General features: G+C 43.8%; 1 protein-coding gene across 2 annotated transcripts in view; it reads left to right on the forward strand.

Moving 5' to 3' along the window:
* Positions 1 to 12,211, forward strand: part of ITPK1 (inositol-tetrakisphosphate 1-kinase) — a 461,734-nt gene extending 449,523 nt beyond the window's left edge. For both annotated transcript variants that reach the window (XM_088539707.1, XM_088539706.1), the window contains 4 exons: positions 1,897 to 2,062; positions 4,216 to 4,283; positions 5,718 to 5,880; positions 11,104 to 12,211. In XM_088539707.1, coding sequence (XP_088395833.1) covers positions 1,897 to 2,062; positions 4,216 to 4,283; positions 5,718 to 5,880; positions 11,104 to 11,408 — 702 coding nt within the window. In that variant the 3' untranslated portion in view covers positions 11,409 to 12,211. The remainder of the gene's footprint in view (positions 1 to 1,896; positions 2,063 to 4,215; positions 4,284 to 5,717; positions 5,881 to 11,103) is intronic.
* Positions 12,212 to 17,454: the final 5,243 nt, after the last annotated feature.

Below are 17,454 nucleotides of genomic sequence, written 5' to 3' on the forward strand. Positions count from 1 at the left end.
ACAATTATGTGATCTAATGTGGTCTGCCAGGTAAAGAGGAGAACAGAGTAATAGGTAGAGAGAAAAATATGCTCAAAATTCTAACTATGAATCTGTATTCACTCTATTATTTACCATGGCTAAGGTTGTGCCATAAATACAAAAAAATATTGCCATAAAGAAGAACGTAACTTTTTATATTTACTATTTTTACTACAGGAACAAACTAATATATTGCTAAGAGTTCAGATATACCTCCTTGGTGTCTCAATACACTATCCATCAACTGAGTAACGTCAAGTGGATAAGTTTATTTTTTAAAATCCTTCCAGTGGCCCTGATTTCAGTGGGACACAGCTAATACCAGAAGGTATGAAAGCTGACAGGAAGTGCTTATAAATAGCAGTAAAACTCCTCTGCATCATGCTGAGGCAAGAATCTACAATTTTATTCTGTATGTTGCTGTGGTGTCCCATGCAGTGGGACCCACAAGAATTCTCTTAATCCCTCTGGACTGACTTTTGTCCCAAGCAAAATATTAGGTTCAAGGAGGCTGAGCGAAAAAAACCTAACAGAGTTCAGAAAAGAGTAGTGTTTCAGAACTTAGGAGCCCCTCTGGCAGATGTTGTGCATCCTGTGCTGAACGGTGAGAGCTAGGTGAGGTGGAAGGTTAAATGGAAGGTTAGACATTTTCTGAGCAGGTCCTCTGTGCGGGAAGATGCTCTAACCAAAGTATCCCTACCTACAGGAGGGAGATGAGAAAGCTTAGCTTAGTTTTGGCAGGAAGAAAATGAGATATACACTGTAGCAGGTTCTGGCCTTGGATGATCCTTAACTCAAAGTGACAGCTACCAAAATACCCTTCTGCCACTGTGGGTAACAAGGCACAGGATTACTGAAATAATGAAGAGAAGTCAGTCTTCAGGTAACAAGCACATAGCTTTTATCGGGGCTTTGAAGCAAGAGAACAAATGAGAGTTTTTTTCTTAACACTTTCTAGGGCCACACTGTAAAGTGATTTCACCAGCCTGGACCATCGTGGTGCTCGCTGCCGGTTCTGCCCAGGAGCTGTGGCAGCATTTGTGCTTCAGCAGCAGACCTCCAAGGCTGGGCACCGTGTTCATGAGAGCTAAATGAGTCTGTAAGGATGGATGTGTCTAGTGGAGGGATTCACCCAGAGAGCAGGGTGACACGTGCTGAGATGCGCTGGCTTCCGTGCTCTTCGAGGCAGCTGTTCAGCACTAAGGCCCTATAAATGATTTCCTTCCTGGCATACTTTTTTTCAGTCCCTTCAAGGGGACTGTATGTTTTGAATAAGACAAAAAAAAAAGAAGAAAACAAGCGAAGGATAACACTGGCCCAACATTTGCTAGCAGTGAGCACTACTACATTTCAAAAAAAAAATCTCTGCTGATGTGGGTGAAGTCCTGTCGTTTAGGACATTACAAATGAGCTCAACCAAACCACTGAAAGGACAGCTGCAGGAAACAACTTACACTGTTAGTAAATTCAGACAGATCTATTCTTCATACTTCTGTCATCCTCAAGCTTTATGTTGTACTAATTTTGCCTACTCTGTTTGTCAAATGGTCTACTCTCTTGTTTTTCATAATGAAACCTGCAATTGTGAAAGTAGTAAATGGAATTGCAACAACTAAGAAGAAAATACAGATACAAGTGGTTTGGGTTGAAAATAAAAACTGCAGTTTCAGTAGTGTTCATAGGGTTCAAAAGATAATGAAATATGCTTAGATGCTGAGCAGAAATTTGCAACTGGACTTGGAGACTGTATGCATATATATATGTGTGTGTATATGTGTGTGTATTCATCAGTAGATGCTGCCCCTTAATTGCTCATCAGGTGATGGTAAATACGAAAGAAGTGACAGACTCAAGCAAAACTTTGTGTGTTTGCAGATGGCAATCATCTTCAACCAGGAGGGCCTGAAGGCTGTCCGTCCGCCTTGTGTCATTCAGAGCTTCATCAACCACAATGCTGTGCTGTATAAAGTGTTTGTGGTCGGGGAATCCTACACAGTCGTGAAAAGGCCGTCTTTAAAAAACTTCTCTGCTGGCATCTCAGGTACGTTGTGCCCGTTTAGAAGGAGATGTGAGTTTTTGGAGCCCTGGCTGCAAACAGCCCAAATAAAAAATAGCTTTGGAAAGGCAGCCGAAGTGAAGGCATCTGGTTTTTACATACCGTTTTTTCTCTTCTGTATTATTTCAATAGGAAGGGAGATAACTCATCTGCTCTGGAATATATGTGAATGACAGTCATATAGTAAATATTTATACAACAGTAACCTGAGTATTACCTATTAGAAAGAGTGTTTTATGTCATGTGGAATGGGAGAAAGATAGAAATTCTCAGGTTTCACAGTAAGTTCATATGTCATTTGTTCCGGAGTTTGTTTATAAATGTGCTTTGGAGAGAATTTCCTGAATTTCATGGTTTTGAAACTTCCTTTCCTTATTTTTACCTTGATTATGTGTGTGTATGTTTAAATTAAAGAGGACTTATACTCTCTCCTGCATGAGTTTATATAAGGCTGAGTGTTTAAAACCTTGATGGTTGTCCTTTGGTTGTCCTTTGGTTGTGGGTAGCAACTGTATTGGAGGAAGGAGGAATAGACTTGTTGGTAAGGACAGCAATCCTCCTGTATGCTCCCAGGTGTGTGAAAGGCTCCTAAAAGATTGCTAGAATTTCCTCAATGGAAGCAGTGCTGTTTTCCATGGTGCCTGCAAGCTCTACAGGTGCTCTGTGCTCCTTGGAGCTCCGAGCACATGCAGTCCTGCAGCTCCACAGATCCAGCGGCTAATGGAGGGAAGGGAGCGTATCAAGTTAAAGGAAATGAATGAATAAAACACGTGGAAGTTTCTTGGCATTTTTTCTTGGTGTTTTCTGCTGGACTTAGTGGTGAGCACTTAATGTGCTCGCTGTTGGGTTCTGCACACCCTTGTATACTGTGTTAGTTTATGGAGGGCTCAGTAGGATCCTGGTAAAAGTCCTTGTCTGTAGATATATATGCCTGTAAGTCTAGATCCATTTACTTTCAGATATGCTCTATGTCTCTGTCCTGATCAAATTAAGAAGGCATGAATCTATTTTTGTATAAAATATTATGATAATCTGTACTCTTACTGGAAGCGAAGGTTTTAAGGCATCTTTCTAAAAATGCCTTCACTAATGACTCATCAGATAGTATGTGGCTGAAAAGTTGTCTGGAAACCCACGTAGAAGTGAGGTTTGTGGCAGACGAGGATAACTATCTGGTCGCCTTGCCCTCATCAGCAGCGGTTTGAGGGGGCTGTGCTGGCGGCGCCTGACGGAGCAGCTCCGGTGAGGAGGCAGCGAGGAGATCCCAGGGCTGCCTGCCCGCAAGCGTGGGGCAGGAGGAAGGGCAGGAGTGTGTGGTGTTGTCGGGCTGCAGGATAGGTTTGGGTTTGCTTCTCGCAGACGCCACGTCGTTACTATCTGCAGCTTTGTGGCTGCGCTGAAGCGTCTCCTTGCAGGAGAGCGCTGAGGTGGAGCTGCGGCGTTGCTGGAGCGGCCTGCATGCCGAGAGGCTTGTCCAGAAGCTCCCGATCGGGTCCGTGTGTGCACGGCTCTCGGCCTGCCATGGCGAGAAGCCGAGAGGAGACTTGTAGGGGTGGATCTCTCCCAGCTGGCAGAGCCTCAGAGCGAGCAGGGAGGAGGGAGCTGGTGCAGTTCTTTGCACGGCTTCCTCTGCAGGGCATTGGTGGCTTCTGGCACTTCAGGCATCTGCTGTGGCACCTGCTTTCATCTGGTGCCGCTGAAGGAAGATCAGGTCCAGAACATAAAATTTCTTGCCTTACTCTGTAGTGAATGTGCCCTCCTTAGGATCACAGGGATCTCACCTCAGGCTTCGTGCTGTTGATCTACTGCCTGTGACCCGTGTTCCCATTTGAACTGTTGTTTTGAGCATAGCAAATGAGAAATGAACTTGGTTATCTTACTGAGATGGCTTCGTTTGGCTGAAGGAAACATGGTGTGTTTGTGTTAATCCCGTATGGTTCTAGGGGCCCGCAGCCCCTGTGTGACCGGGCAGTGTTTTCCTGCCCCTGCTGCCTGCTCCATGCAGGCGTGGGGTGGATGCGGGGAGATGGTCCCTTATTGATCAGCCTGGATTCCCTGGGCAGCAGTGCCACCTACCGTTCCCTGCACTAGAGCCTAAGCCCAGTGCAAAGTCACTTACAGTCTTCTTTTAATTTCAGACAGAGAATCTATATTTTTCAACAGCCACAATGTTTCAAAGCCAGAATCGTCATCCGTGTTAACAGCGGTAAGTATGCTCGGTCTCTGCTCCTCTAGCTTGGCTGGAAACGTGTATCTAGTCCTTTCTTATCGAAGCATTAGTAGGCAGTGACCCTCCTTCACAAGTTGTGTGCTTCTGTGTTGCAGGCTGAGGTCTGTTTGGTACAAGGAAGCAGCTTTCCTGGGTGTCCCTCGGGTTTTCCTTACCGAGCTCCGGTGAGGAAGCAGTGCTGCAGCAGGGCTGTCTGCTGCTCACCAGGCTAAACTCCCCACAGTTAATCTAGGCAAAGGGAATAAGAAGATTCTGAATACAAATATCTGGCCTTTTCCTGTCCAGGGAGCTTAATAAGCATAAATCATCCTTCTAGGACTCAGTTCTGTGAGGAAAGACAAACGATGAAAATTAAAGCAGAGAAATTGTATTGGGACATGCAGGCAGTCCTGAGCTGCGGCCGGAGAGCGTCTCCAGCTCCTTCCGAGTCCACTGCCTCAAGCACGTCACCGGTTAATGCGTGCATTACCAGTCCTTTTAATAAGCTTTGTGCAGGTGAATCCTAACAAGTTCTGAGGCCTTCAGCTGCTCTGAAAGTCACTTTACAGGACTGGGTCCTTCAAATCTCTGAGTCTGCAGATTCTTTTCTGTTTCATACACTCTATTTGGGAGTCGCTTCATAGCCAGAAATGGCTATGAATAGCCAGAAGTTATGAATAGCTAGAAATGCATAACTTGCAATTATGTATGACAAGGATGGACATACTAAATTTTAGAGTTATTATTGTGCTAGTCATAAAACCCTTTGTGGCTAAATTTATTTAACTTACGGAGAGCATTTCCTCTTGTGGTTAGTATCCTTATGCCATATAACCTGTTACTTAAGTAGTGAGACAATTTACATTTTCAAGTAACCTGAGTCATTCTTAGTAAAATTTGAAGGATCATTCACACATCTAAACCCCCATTAAAAACTAGCCCATTTGAATTAGACTCTGCCTGAAGATATCAGTCAGTTATGTTACATAGTTTAGATTAATTAAATGGAGAACTCTGTGTTATCAGTCTTTTGACACATACGCTAATCTACATTGAAATAACAGAATGATAACCAGAATATTTGCAGTGCAGGGCTAAACACACTAGCTTTGTTTGATTTTTTGGGGGTATGGATCTAGTATTTTAAATAGTGAATCTGATTCTTTGTTCAGTCCTACACTGACGTGTCTCTCCAAGGTATTGCACCAACATAAAACAGAAAAATCCTTGGTGCGTTAGAGTGGATGAACTTGTGATAAGTATAGGATTCTAAATTGTAAAAGAAGTTTCTCTTTGTTTCTTCCTCTGTTTCATGCCACCAGTTCTCTGCAATAAGATTGGGTGGATATACAATTGGAAACCTCTGAAAATTAATCTTTTCAATAAAAACTGTTTTCAAGTCCCTTAGTAATGTGTCTTTTTCCACTATAGCTTGATAAAATCGAAGGAGTGTTTGAGCGGCCCAATGACGACGTGATCCGGGAAATCTCCAAGGCACTGCGGCAGGCTCTGGGAGTTTCCCTCTTTGGAATTGATATCATCATTAACAATCAGACTGGGCAGCACGCGGTCATTGATATAAATGCATTCCCAGGTGAGAAAGCCTTTCCACCAAGGCTACATGGAAGCCATGGCTTAGTGTGAAGCTTTACTGATGGTGTCTCATCCATGAGGGAACAGGAGAGCAGTAGACAAGATCAGACACTGATCTAGAAAGGGCAGAACATCTAGCTGTGAAATGTGCTGCTGAAATATTAGTTCTTAGGAGGCAATGACCAAAGTTGAGTGCCCAGCTCTAATGTAGTCTAACGTAGGCCCTGGTCTACCCTGCAGACAGGATGCCCAGAGCAATAGCATGGGACTGCATAGTGGGACCTGACCTCTCTAGGCCTGTCTTTTATTCTAAAGATGAAGAAAGGAACAAAAAAATCTATTATTGGAGAGCCTCAAAGAGGGCTTTTGTACAGACTGTGCAGTTAAAGGTACTGAGGGGGTGGAAGAAGCAAACTGTTCCCTTGAAAATCTCTTCCTTTGCAAATTGATTTTTCATGAAATGACATTTTATGTGTGACATCAAAAATATGAATGTGGGGAGGATACTGAAATTGTAGGTGTGCAGGACTTTCTATAGAGTGTTAAATATCCTTGCAAGTTGTCAAAAGGGGATCATGGAGTAAAAAAATAAATTAGACCTTGAAAACAGGTAAATTTGTCCCACATTTTGTTAGTACAACCTATGTCTTAGAAAAAAATAAGATTTTTAATCACTGGAGTTGCTAAAAAGGAGCAGTAAGTGTGCATAATGGGAGATAATACTTTGACTTTTGTGTTAAATTCAGTAGTCTAGTACAGGAAAATAATATAACCTCATCTGAGGTGATTGCTGTATTATATGGGGTTTTTTTCTCCTCAAGAATCATCTGTCATTACCTGAATGGTGGCATTTGTTTCCAGCGATGCACACATGCACACAAAGTGTTACAAACTGCTTTTAACCTGACTTTGCAGTTTCTGAATTTTCAATATCACTGAGAGTTTACATGTATATATACATAGAGAGAGAGTGAAAGAGAGAGAAATCTTGGCTTGAGCATTTGTCTTCTTAGTATTTCAGTCTCAGTCCTCAGTCACACAACCAGCCTGTTCTGTCTCGCCTGTCTATCTCTACAGCGTCAGGCTTTCTTTTAAAACTGCAGCCTTGCTATTCTATTTGTTTTGGGTCACTTTGCAGCTTGGCTCTACCATATGGTGTTGATGCAATCCACAAACTCATGAAAACAGTCTTCTGACAGGAGCAGCAAAACAAACAACCTAAATTAGGTGTAAAATGGAATAAGATCGGCTTTATGAATGGAATTATATTTCAAAGAGCTGGATATTGAAGTCAGGGGTGCAAAACTTCCCTTTGCAATCCTGCATTTTGCATTCCTATTTGCATCTGGGTTTTTTTATTATTTGTTTGTTTGTTTCTTTTTTCAAGTATTGTTTTGGATTTGATGCTTTTTGCACAGACTGAACTGAAGTTCACATGCTGAACTTCCCCTGTTGGAAAGTCCAGATTGGATGATAACTAGGGGCAAACTTAGCTATTTAAAGAGAAGAAATGTCTCCTTGTTGTGACAGAAACCTGTGGATTTGCCTTTAGCATTGTGCTCTGCTGTGCTTCCATCCCAAGGCAAAAGTTTCTGATTTTGGTACTGACTGCCAAGTAGGGCATTTCAGTCTTGCACTGTAACTGGTCTTTAAATAGATGTTGAATTAATAGCATATTTTTGTCCTCTCAAGATACTCGAGAGCACAGGGAAGCTCCTTGTGCTTAGTTCTACACTGTGCCTCACACAGGGTTTTTGGGTGGTGAACATGTTGGTAATGAAGGCAGCCGCTGGTTTTATAACTGTGAGGGTTGAAGTGTTGAAGACTAGGTGGGAAAAATCCAGGAGATAGCAGCAAGGACCAGGTAGCTGAAAGAGAGAAGGCTGGCGGAGACAAAAATGTCTCAAAAACCTGTAAAATGCAGCTGAACTGAGGTGGGTGAGCTGCTCTCAAGGGCTGCTGAGGTCAGACAAGAAGTGGTGGGATGAAATACAGCAGAGGTGCCAGTTTGCCTAAAGGCTGAGCAGCTTCAAGGACTGTCTTCCTAATCAAAGCCTGCACTTTCCTAATGAGAAGGGGATGTGCAGCCCTACCAAAGAGAGTCACTACATCTCCCTGTTCCTGGTTTCCTGATTCCAGGAAGGGGCTTTTTCTCCCTCCTCTTCCTCAAGTCATCCTGCCCAGCAAGGATTGCAGCAGGGCCAAATCAGAGCCCAGACAGACCGTTCGAGGAGCTGCCACATGATCTGTGTGCGGCTGCTTGGCAGGAGGGAGAGGAAGAGGTGCTTGGAAGGGGCATTCGCGGCCCCTTTCACAGAGCCCAGGCTCCTGCGTGGGGCCAGGCCTGGCCAAAGCCCCGCGCGACGCCCCGCGGCCTCCGCTGCCGCGGACCTTTCTGCTGAGCAGGCGCAAAGCTCACTTGGAGCTGCCGCTTCCTCACGCTGTGACCGTCATCTCAAGATGCAGGGAATATTAGAGCTCTGGGCAGACATATCTGCAGGAGGGTGTCGTTTGCCACCTGCTCTGTTTAGCACCAGCGATGCCTCGAACAGATTTTGAAGATAAACATCCAAAAGGCCCATTGTGTCTCCTGTTCTAAGGGAAACTGCCTGCTCTATATTTAGCGGTGGTTACGTGCTGCAGTGTTGAACAGTAGGCATAGTCACATAGTGTGTGGGTTTTATGTTAGACCTCAGGTAACTAGGGAATGAAAAGGGCTCCATATTTGCAGTACTGGGTACATTTCCTTCCTACCTGTGAGCAGTCAGAGGACACTGGAGATAATTTTCTTTATACCCAAATTCAGGCTTCATGTAGACTGGGTGTCTGCAGGGGTCTCAGTGGGCTGTGCTAGGGTCACACCTGCTGTAGCAGGATTCTTGCAACTTGTGCTTTGAACTATGCAAAATTTATACCCTCTCAGTGACCCTGTGTGTAACATAAAGCCCAATTCCACTGCCAGCAGTTTCTGAAAGTGTAATTTAATTTACCCTTCTTGATTTCCTTGTTGTCACAGCACAGTGACATCTCACAATTTCCTTTTTGAAAGATTTGCAGCAGCAGCCAGTGAAGAGAGTCCAGCGATACTGGCAGAGTTGGCAGCCTTCCCCAGCACCCTGTGGCTCGAGAGCTGAGACACCCTGGTGCTCCCTTCCCTGGGTGTTTCTGTGGCGAGCTTCCTGCTGGCAGCATTACTGCCACTTAGCGTGCGGAGGGCTGTCCCGGGGGAAGCTGCCCTGAAATGGATGGCTCCCGTGCGCCGTGACAGCTGCTGATTGCAGGACTCGCTAAGTGGCCACCTTATCCCCATTAAATATTAAAAGCAGATTCTTTGTGAGTTTGCCATGTGCCCTCAAACAAGGCTGATTTGTTTTAGCGGAGCAGGCACAGAGCACTCTAGGGTACTAGGGATCCTCTCTGAATATTAAAGCTGTTTCTATGGAGATGGCTTATTCCCAGGGGGGTGGAAGCACTCTGAGTAGATTTGAAGGCTAATCCCATGGCTTTTACATAAGCAAGAAAATATAACAAGCACCTCTGTTGGAGAGGTGGGTATCCTGTTCTGACTCCTGTGACTGTAAAAGTCCTGGTTTGGCCCTGCCAAGGGATGGATTTTAGCAGAGTACGTGGGTCACCGGAAGCTCTGGTGTTCTGGGGTTTTTCTGAGTTTGTTTAGAGGTTTTTGAGATAAGAAAACTAGGAGCTGTTGTCTTACATCACTGTTGCTTTAGGTATCCTGTTAAAAAGTACCTAGGAGAACTGTGACTGACAGCAATAAAATCCAAAGCACTGCAGCTGCCTAAATAAAAGTAAATTGGTTAACATATGTATTTTATAAATACACCATAAAATCACCACATTTATATTAACGTTGAATTATCCTTCTGTTTCAGGAAGCTGGGTTTTTATTGCCATAGAAATTTGGCTTTTACAGGAGAAGGGAGATTTAAACTGAATTATTTATGGTTGTATGAGACTCTTCTGCCCTGTAATCATATCACTAAAAGTGTTTTAAGATGTGCATTTACTTTGTGGTCTCTGGTTTTGCTCACGTGCTGCTCTGTGTGAACATGTGCTATTCACATGGGACTTTTAAAGTGTTATTTACTGCTCCAGTCTCCTAAATTAATATGTCACTTTTAAAATACATCTTCAGATGTTTTAAAATAGTCACTCTAGCCTACTGAATACACTGAGTGTCATGTGTCACCTGATATCAAATTGAATTGATAGGAAGCCAGGGTAATGCAGTAGCTGTTAAAATGCATTTCAAGGCATTTTATAGATATGTTGCATGTCTGCTCCAGTTTTAAGATGCATTTAGTGGAAATGCCTGTTCCACAGTATGAAAAATTGAGCCAGAATCTCCGTGCTCCTGCTGCTGCCCTTCATGTCCCTGAATATTCAGTGTCCCCTGGTATCTGACCAACCATTTTAACCAAGAAATCTAGTTATGGTAAACGGTGCGGTGTAAGTTGTTTGCAATCTCTTAGCAGAACCATAAAAAACAGGTGATTGCAGTACCAAAATCCAAGTGTTTCTACCAAATACTGCACCATTGATTTAGATTTTCTGTCCCGCAAGCATTTTTCCAGACAGTACTTAGACTGGGCAATGGTTTGGTGCTGAGTTAGGTTTGAATAGAAAAGCATGAAAGTGCTTGTGTCCCAGGAGCTGCCTTTTCAGTAAAATATAAGGCTAACCCATTGCTCTTTGAAGTGTCCCTGATTGAGGGTATTGCTGGGGGGACTTCAGAGAGGGTCCAGACCCTCAGGGAAGCAGTGCATTAGAGCTGGTTTCCACGGCAAAACCTGGAAACAGGGTAGAAAAGATTCATGTTATACCACGGAGTGTGTGACCTAGTGAAAAACCTGGGCTCGGAAAAGGATAAAATGTTCACAGACATTTATACACACACACACACACACACACTTGGGAGGAAGAAGAAACAGAAAATCTGAAAGGTGACACAGTTTTTCTTTTGACCTATTTAAACAAAGATTAACTTAATTTTTTAACATGGGTCTCTGTTCCCCTTTATACTAAGACACTTGTCCAAAGAGATGTCATGTAAAAGAAGCCTTTTTGCTATCCCTTAGAGGGCAAAGAGAGCCCAAAAAATGGATGGGAAGAAAAGGCTGTTGAAAGAACTTACGAAAATTACTGAATTGCCTTTTTTTTCTCCCCATTTCTCTCCCTCTTCTCCTTTTTGTCCCGCTCTCAGGGTATGAGGGCGTTTCCGAGTTCTTCGGCGACCTCCTGAACCACATAGCTGCTGTCCTGCAGGGGCAGGCGCCCGAGGTGACCCCGCTAAACCGCAGCAAGCTGCTGGCTGAGCCGGGCAGCGGGATCCTGGACGAGCGGATATGCCTCGGCGTCATGGGAAAAGACTCCTCCTGGATTGTGGAAAGCGAGGCCAACAGCTCGGTGAAGCTGCAGCACCAGAGACTAGGCTGCAACTCGGCGATGTCCCCCAGCTTCCAGCAGCACTGCGTCGCCACACTGGCAACGAAGGCTTCCTCGCAATAACCTGCCAAGGCCGTGGACTACGGAGAAGCCCCAGGGATACAACTTGTGGTCCCAGAACCAGATCAGGCTGTAAAAATACACTTGTGAAAAATGAAAAACAAAATACAAAAAAAAAAAAAAAGCAAAACGGAAAAAAAACTTCCATTTGATTTAACCTGATTTGCTGATGAAATGGACTGAAAGGGGTAGGATGAGAAGGTGATCCAGATCCATTTCATTAGATTTCAGTTGCAAATCGGTAGTGAGTTTACACACACATGGGTTTTAACACTAGTCCTTTCATTGTGGGAGGGTTGCTCTTGCATTTCTATTGTTCTTTGTAATCACTGGTGACCAGCATTTTGAAGTCTGACCTCATGGTATCAAGAAGATAATAATGTTGAAGTGGAGTGGATGAATGTAACAGTACTAGAGATTTTTGCCTAAAATACTCCCTAATCCCTCTTTACAGCCTGGCCCTTGCGAGAGAGAGCTAAGACCACCTCAGTACCACCAAACCAAACCTGTGGAAACATCCACCAGTCATGATGTCCACAGGTACTTGCTGTGAGGGGAACAGAGCGGAATGCTTGTTCAGGGTGCAGGACTGAGGCAAAAGCCCTGCTTCCAGCTTTGCAGTTTGTCCCCTGGCCTTATCGCCTCAGTAGAAAGCAGCTTCTAACTACACTTGCCAATAGCAAAAACCTGTCTGATCCAGACAAGCCTGAAAAAAGCGTGCAGATGGTCAGGATGAGTGACTTGGTAGATGAAACATCATCCTTCCAATTCTCTGATAGAGATGAAATCCATGAAGAGCTCGTGGTTTCAGCTCATCTTTTAGCAGAGTGTAATTCTCCCTCCACTGCATGTGCAGAGAGTCTGGGACAGCTCTGCAAGGGGGCTGGCAAACAGAGCCACATATTTTCCGTAGAGCAGTACATCTGGCGTGCAGATCCGGGGGAGTAACGCGGCGCTGCCTTTCACAACCCGCCACGCTGTGTGTGTGTTTCTTCCAGAGACATTTAAAATTTAAATATGGGCAGGCCTGCCTGGAGTGAGGCTTTGTATGAGGTAGCAATACATGGCAGCTCTAGCTCAGAGGCCTCACTGTTGTGCAGGCTGTCAGGTGAGGCTGTGTGGTCATTTACGACAGCGCTCTATATCCTTTGTAGACTATAGCCCAGAAAAATTGTATGTTGCTATTGAGATATACAGTAACTCTACAGTGTTCACCCTCTCTTGCATCTTCTTGCATCGCAGCGTCTTCTGCTGCTGAGAATTCCTGCTACTTTTGCCAATTCTGAACACTAAACTGGAAATAACTGAGTCTGTCCGTGCTGGGAACATAGACACTATTTTGGTAGACTTAGTGGCCTTTCCTTCTTCATATAAGCCCTGAAATATATTTAAGGAGATGATGTTAAGAACATTTCCTCAGTTAAGCTCTTAACTTACAGGTAAGGGAATTACCATCATTGTATACCAGGCATTTATAAAGCACTCATCACTGTGGCATTTAATACTAGTTTTGTTGCTGTCATCCTTTAGATACCTACTCGAAAGCAAAGGACCAGGCAATTAGAGACCAGGTAGACCAAGGAGTAGTAGACCAAAATGTGGAAAGGATGTCACCATTCTGCCTGATGGTACCAGTCCATGGGGAAAGATGTTTCCAAGAGTATTCTGTAGCAATTACTTTCTGCAAATGATGATTTTTCCTTTAGGAGGCATTGGATTTTTTTTTCCCAAAGTGCCATTCTAGGGAATTGTCTGTAGCTGTGATTGGATTTTCAAGGATGGTTTATACAACATAATATTATTCCACCTCTAGAAAGGCATTAACTTTAAGTTTAGATATTTCTATAGGGACTGGAGGGACGTCTGAGCCAGGTGTTGAATTCCAGGGTGCACCCAGCGGAGCCGGGTTGTCGCCCGCGCGGAGGAGCTGTGAGCCGGGCGCTCTTCCCAAGCCCGAGGGCCGCGGGTGGCGGCGGTGCCAGCGAGGCCCTGTACATAGTTAGGGCTTGTATTCAGGAAAGACCAAACCTTTCGTGAAGCCATGACTGAAATAAAATGGACATCTACAGTTTGGGGTTTGTTTTAGTTTGTTTAAAAAGAAAAGTCTTTTTATGTTACACGTGTAACAGAAGATACCCTCAGGAAGGAGCTTGCCAGTGCGTATTTTTGTATGGTACTTTCTTGTAACCAGCTGGTGGAGTGTTTGTAGACTTGCCTTTTGCTCCCTTTACTACAATCGCTTTTTTTTTTTCTTTTCTTTTTAATTGGGTGGTGGGGAAGAAGCAATGTTGTTAAAACTGGGTTAGTAACTCAAGACCTTTCCAACTAAGTATGTTTACATGAAGCTGAGTGTTGGATCCAATTGAAATGTCTGTATGCTGTTTCCTAGTTAGAACATCAAATAAGATTTTTATTTTCCTGGCTGCCTTCTGAATTTTGGTTGGCCTATTTTGCACTGCTTTATTTCTCCAAAATAAACTACTGAAATATAATTGTGCATTTTAAACTTGTTTACAAATGATTGTTAAAAGTTTATTTTGTAATTCTCTAAAGGCTTACGGAAATACTATATTTAAATATTACTCCAGACCTTGGCAGTAACTAGAAAACAAGTTTAGGTCGTTGGTGTGATCAGTGACATGTTTTTCCCATAGTCTGTAATTTATTTTTATTTATCAAATATATCGGTATCACTTTAAATTACCAGCTGCAAATATGCAGAAACCTGTTGTGATGTGGCATTACAATAGATTTTTCACATAAATTACCATGCAAGTGCTGTAGTACTATATATTTCCTTGCAAAAAATTGTTGTTATGGCTCATAGCAGAATATTGCTAAATCACATGGGAAAATTTGCGAGACCAACTTTTAAAGCCAAATCTTTAAATTAATTAGTATCCAGACAAATAATTACTTAACTGTAAAACATTCAAGCATGCACATATTACTAAGCAAGTGCTAAAGTGCTTTTCTGAATTGCTGCCTCATTTGATAAGTTCAGGATAGTTTCGATTTAAGATAAGCTTTGCGGAAAACTGACTAATGTTCTGTAGCATTTTTTTTTCTTTTTTGAGACTAATAAAGCCCAGTAATTGTAGACATTCACAGAATGCTTTCACTGTTAAACTTTTGCAGACCATCTGGGTGAGACTTTCTGTGCTGGCTATTTGAATTCTGTTATTGTGGGGTAGCAGAGGTTCTGCCATGATTTCAGAGGCACAGCTGCTATTGCTGTGTGGACTGCAGCAATATATTGAAATTACATGGTGACCGGTCAGCGTAGGGATCAGATCCTGTTCTGTTTCACTGTTACAAATCCACAGGAACACCACTGGCGTGGTGGAATTTCTCCAGTTTTATATCAGCATGATGGAGGAGATTTGATTGTGATTTCAGCCCTAATTATGTAATTTGCTTCAGCAGATGAAGATTCTTCCCTGTGAAAGACACCCTGGTGTCTCACTATGGCCCGCGGTGTGGAACCGTCGCCGTCACTGCCGCTCTAGCTGGCTTTGCCGTGTTGCGCTTTGGTTTGTAACGGTCCTGTCAGAGCAGTCGGATCGTTATGTAAAAACCAACCGCAAAAATGAAGATCGAAGGTGGCTCTCGTGGTGTTCGTAGTAGGCCCTCCGCTCGGTCCGTGCCGTTTGGCCTTGGTTAACCACAGGCCGGGGCCTTGAGAGCCTCCGTGCTGCCGTGCCGCTGGCGGGGCTGGCGGGACCGGGGTCCGTTGTCTTTGCTGGTCTGCGTCAGGAGGCTGGAGCCCCAGAAGGTCCCGCTCGAAGTGCGCGGCCGCTCGCGCGCAGGAGGGCGGCAGCAGGGAAAGCCAGCGGCTTCACGTGTGCATAACGGGTACAAACTAAGAACCCAAGCGGGGGCTGCTGGAGGAGGGCAGGGTGATGAGGACAGCTCAGAGAGAGGCCCCAAGCTCTCCACGTAACTGCGGGCTGTACCTAGCCAGGGAGCATCAGCTGGAGTAGTGCATGGATGAAAACAGCAGGATACAGTCGAAAGGGAGGAGAATAAATGTGGCCAGAGGTATTTCAATTGACTGGAAAAAAAATTAAAAAGAGCAAAACCAAGGAAAAATGCTTCTCTGGTTTCCATCCCCCCCTGCAGCCCTCCCAGGCCAGGCGTGCTGACTCTTAGGTCAGTGCTGGTTTCCCAAAGTCTTGGCGTGGTAGCAGTGACAGGTGAGTCAGGTTTCTCGCAGCAGCTTGCAGCCTTGCCCTCCACAGCTGGGCAGAAAACCTTGGGTTTAGGTTTGCCTTTTTTTTTTTTTTTAGCGAATAGACTATTTTGAGTTTGTAAAAGTCACCCCATGTGCATACTTGCAGGAATTCACTTGCATTACCCTGCTATTTCTCTTTTCTTCTCTCCTCCTTAGTAACAGATGTATTGATTTTTGTATTCAGTATACAATTTCTCCATGGTGTTGCAACTATGTGTTTTGTAATTAGGAGTATGTGAAAATGCTTTGTGTAGATTAAAATATTTCCTTTTAATATAATCTCCTCTTACTTTCATAGATAAACAGACACACTGTTGCAGATCACATTGCTGATTTTATTTGTAATGTTGCTTTAATATCTTATTTCAGAGGAATGTAACCTCCAGAAAAGTACTTTCCACATCTTCACAGCCTTTCCTTTCACTGTTCGCTCTGTGTGGATCCAGGCCATCAACCTGAGTTTGTGATGCCATGGGTGTGAGATCCTCAGTGGATTCTACCCTGTTTACATGCCTACAGAGTTTAGTAGTTTGAGGATATTTTAGAGGATCCAGGTATAAACGAAGACACGTGAGTGATTCCTCAGTGATGCAGGCCATGATAGCATCCGTAGCGAGCAGAGGCTCCGAGCTGCTCTCATCGTACACGTGCAGTGTGCGGGTGACTGCTCAGTCCCCGCTGGTGATGCCGTTTTCCTATGGAAGGAAAAAAAATCACTGCAAGAAAATCTACAGCATGAGGTACAGTCAGAAGGCAAGGAGCAAAGGGAGGGCTTGGGAGGAAAATCCTGGTCTCGCTGGAGCCAGTGGATATTCTGACACCATTGGGCCAGGATTTCGCTCCACGTTTCTTTACAACTACCGGGGGAGACGTTTTTCTCTCCCTTCACGCTCTCATCGGCTGGGGCAGGCGCTGAGCCCAGGAGCCTCGCGAGCTCCGTGGGCAGCGGCCTTGCCCGGCAGGCTGTGGATTTGCAGAGGGCTCCCGGCGGGCTCTGGTGTTGGTTGGTGGCTCCTGGAAAGCCAGAAGTAGCCAAAACAGCCAGTGAACAGCTCATGAAAATCAGATCTTCCTCTACCTAGCATCCTTTTTAAGAAAACACACCTTTTTCCTCTTTCATTCTTTACACAGTAGTTTTTAGATATAAATTATTTTAACTTTTTTTTTGCGTGAAAAGTCATATATACATATATAAAATTATTAAAAGGTTGAGTATATGTTGAGTATATAATAGTGACTTCTTTGTTTCAGATGTTAGCAGACCCTAAAAATGAGAGTTGTTTCTCCTCTTGTAAAGTCAGTGCTGTAAAAAAAAATTAAAAATAAAAGATGTATTAGATGTACCTTTTATTATTTATTTCCAATTCAGTATTTGATAGGGCTTGTGTATACCCTTGTGAGAACCACATACTAAAATGCAGTCATTCTTAAAGTGTAATAATAATCATTCCTTGGGATCTCAGCAGTTTGGAGAAAATTAGCCCTCGTGTGAGTAGCGTTGGATATTCTCCTCACCCACCATCTTCGCTCTCACTTAAGCATGGTTAAAACTCGGGGACCATTTTTGTGTGTGCTGGTTTCACAGGTTCAGCAATGTCTGTATTCAGATCCAGCTGTACAGTGTTAACAAGTGTGTCTTGTGGTTTGCTTCAGCCCTGTTCACAATGATTTCTAAAACAATGCCCAGTTTGTACTTAATTTGTATAGAATTATATGAACCTTTTTCTTTTTTTAAAAAAATCATGGTTTACTGTAAAAAACAAAAGTAGTTGTTTTTTGGCTTCTTCAATTGCATGACTGATCAGATCTGATGAT

Source organism: Tinamus guttatus, unplaced genomic scaffold, assembly GCF_059628265.1.
Source record: "Tinamus guttatus ecotype Peru unplaced genomic scaffold, ASM5962826v1 Tinamus_guttatus_pri_ptg000048l, whole genome shotgun sequence".
NCBI classification, from domain to species: Eukaryota; Metazoa; Chordata; class Aves; order Tinamiformes; family Tinamidae; genus Tinamus; species Tinamus guttatus.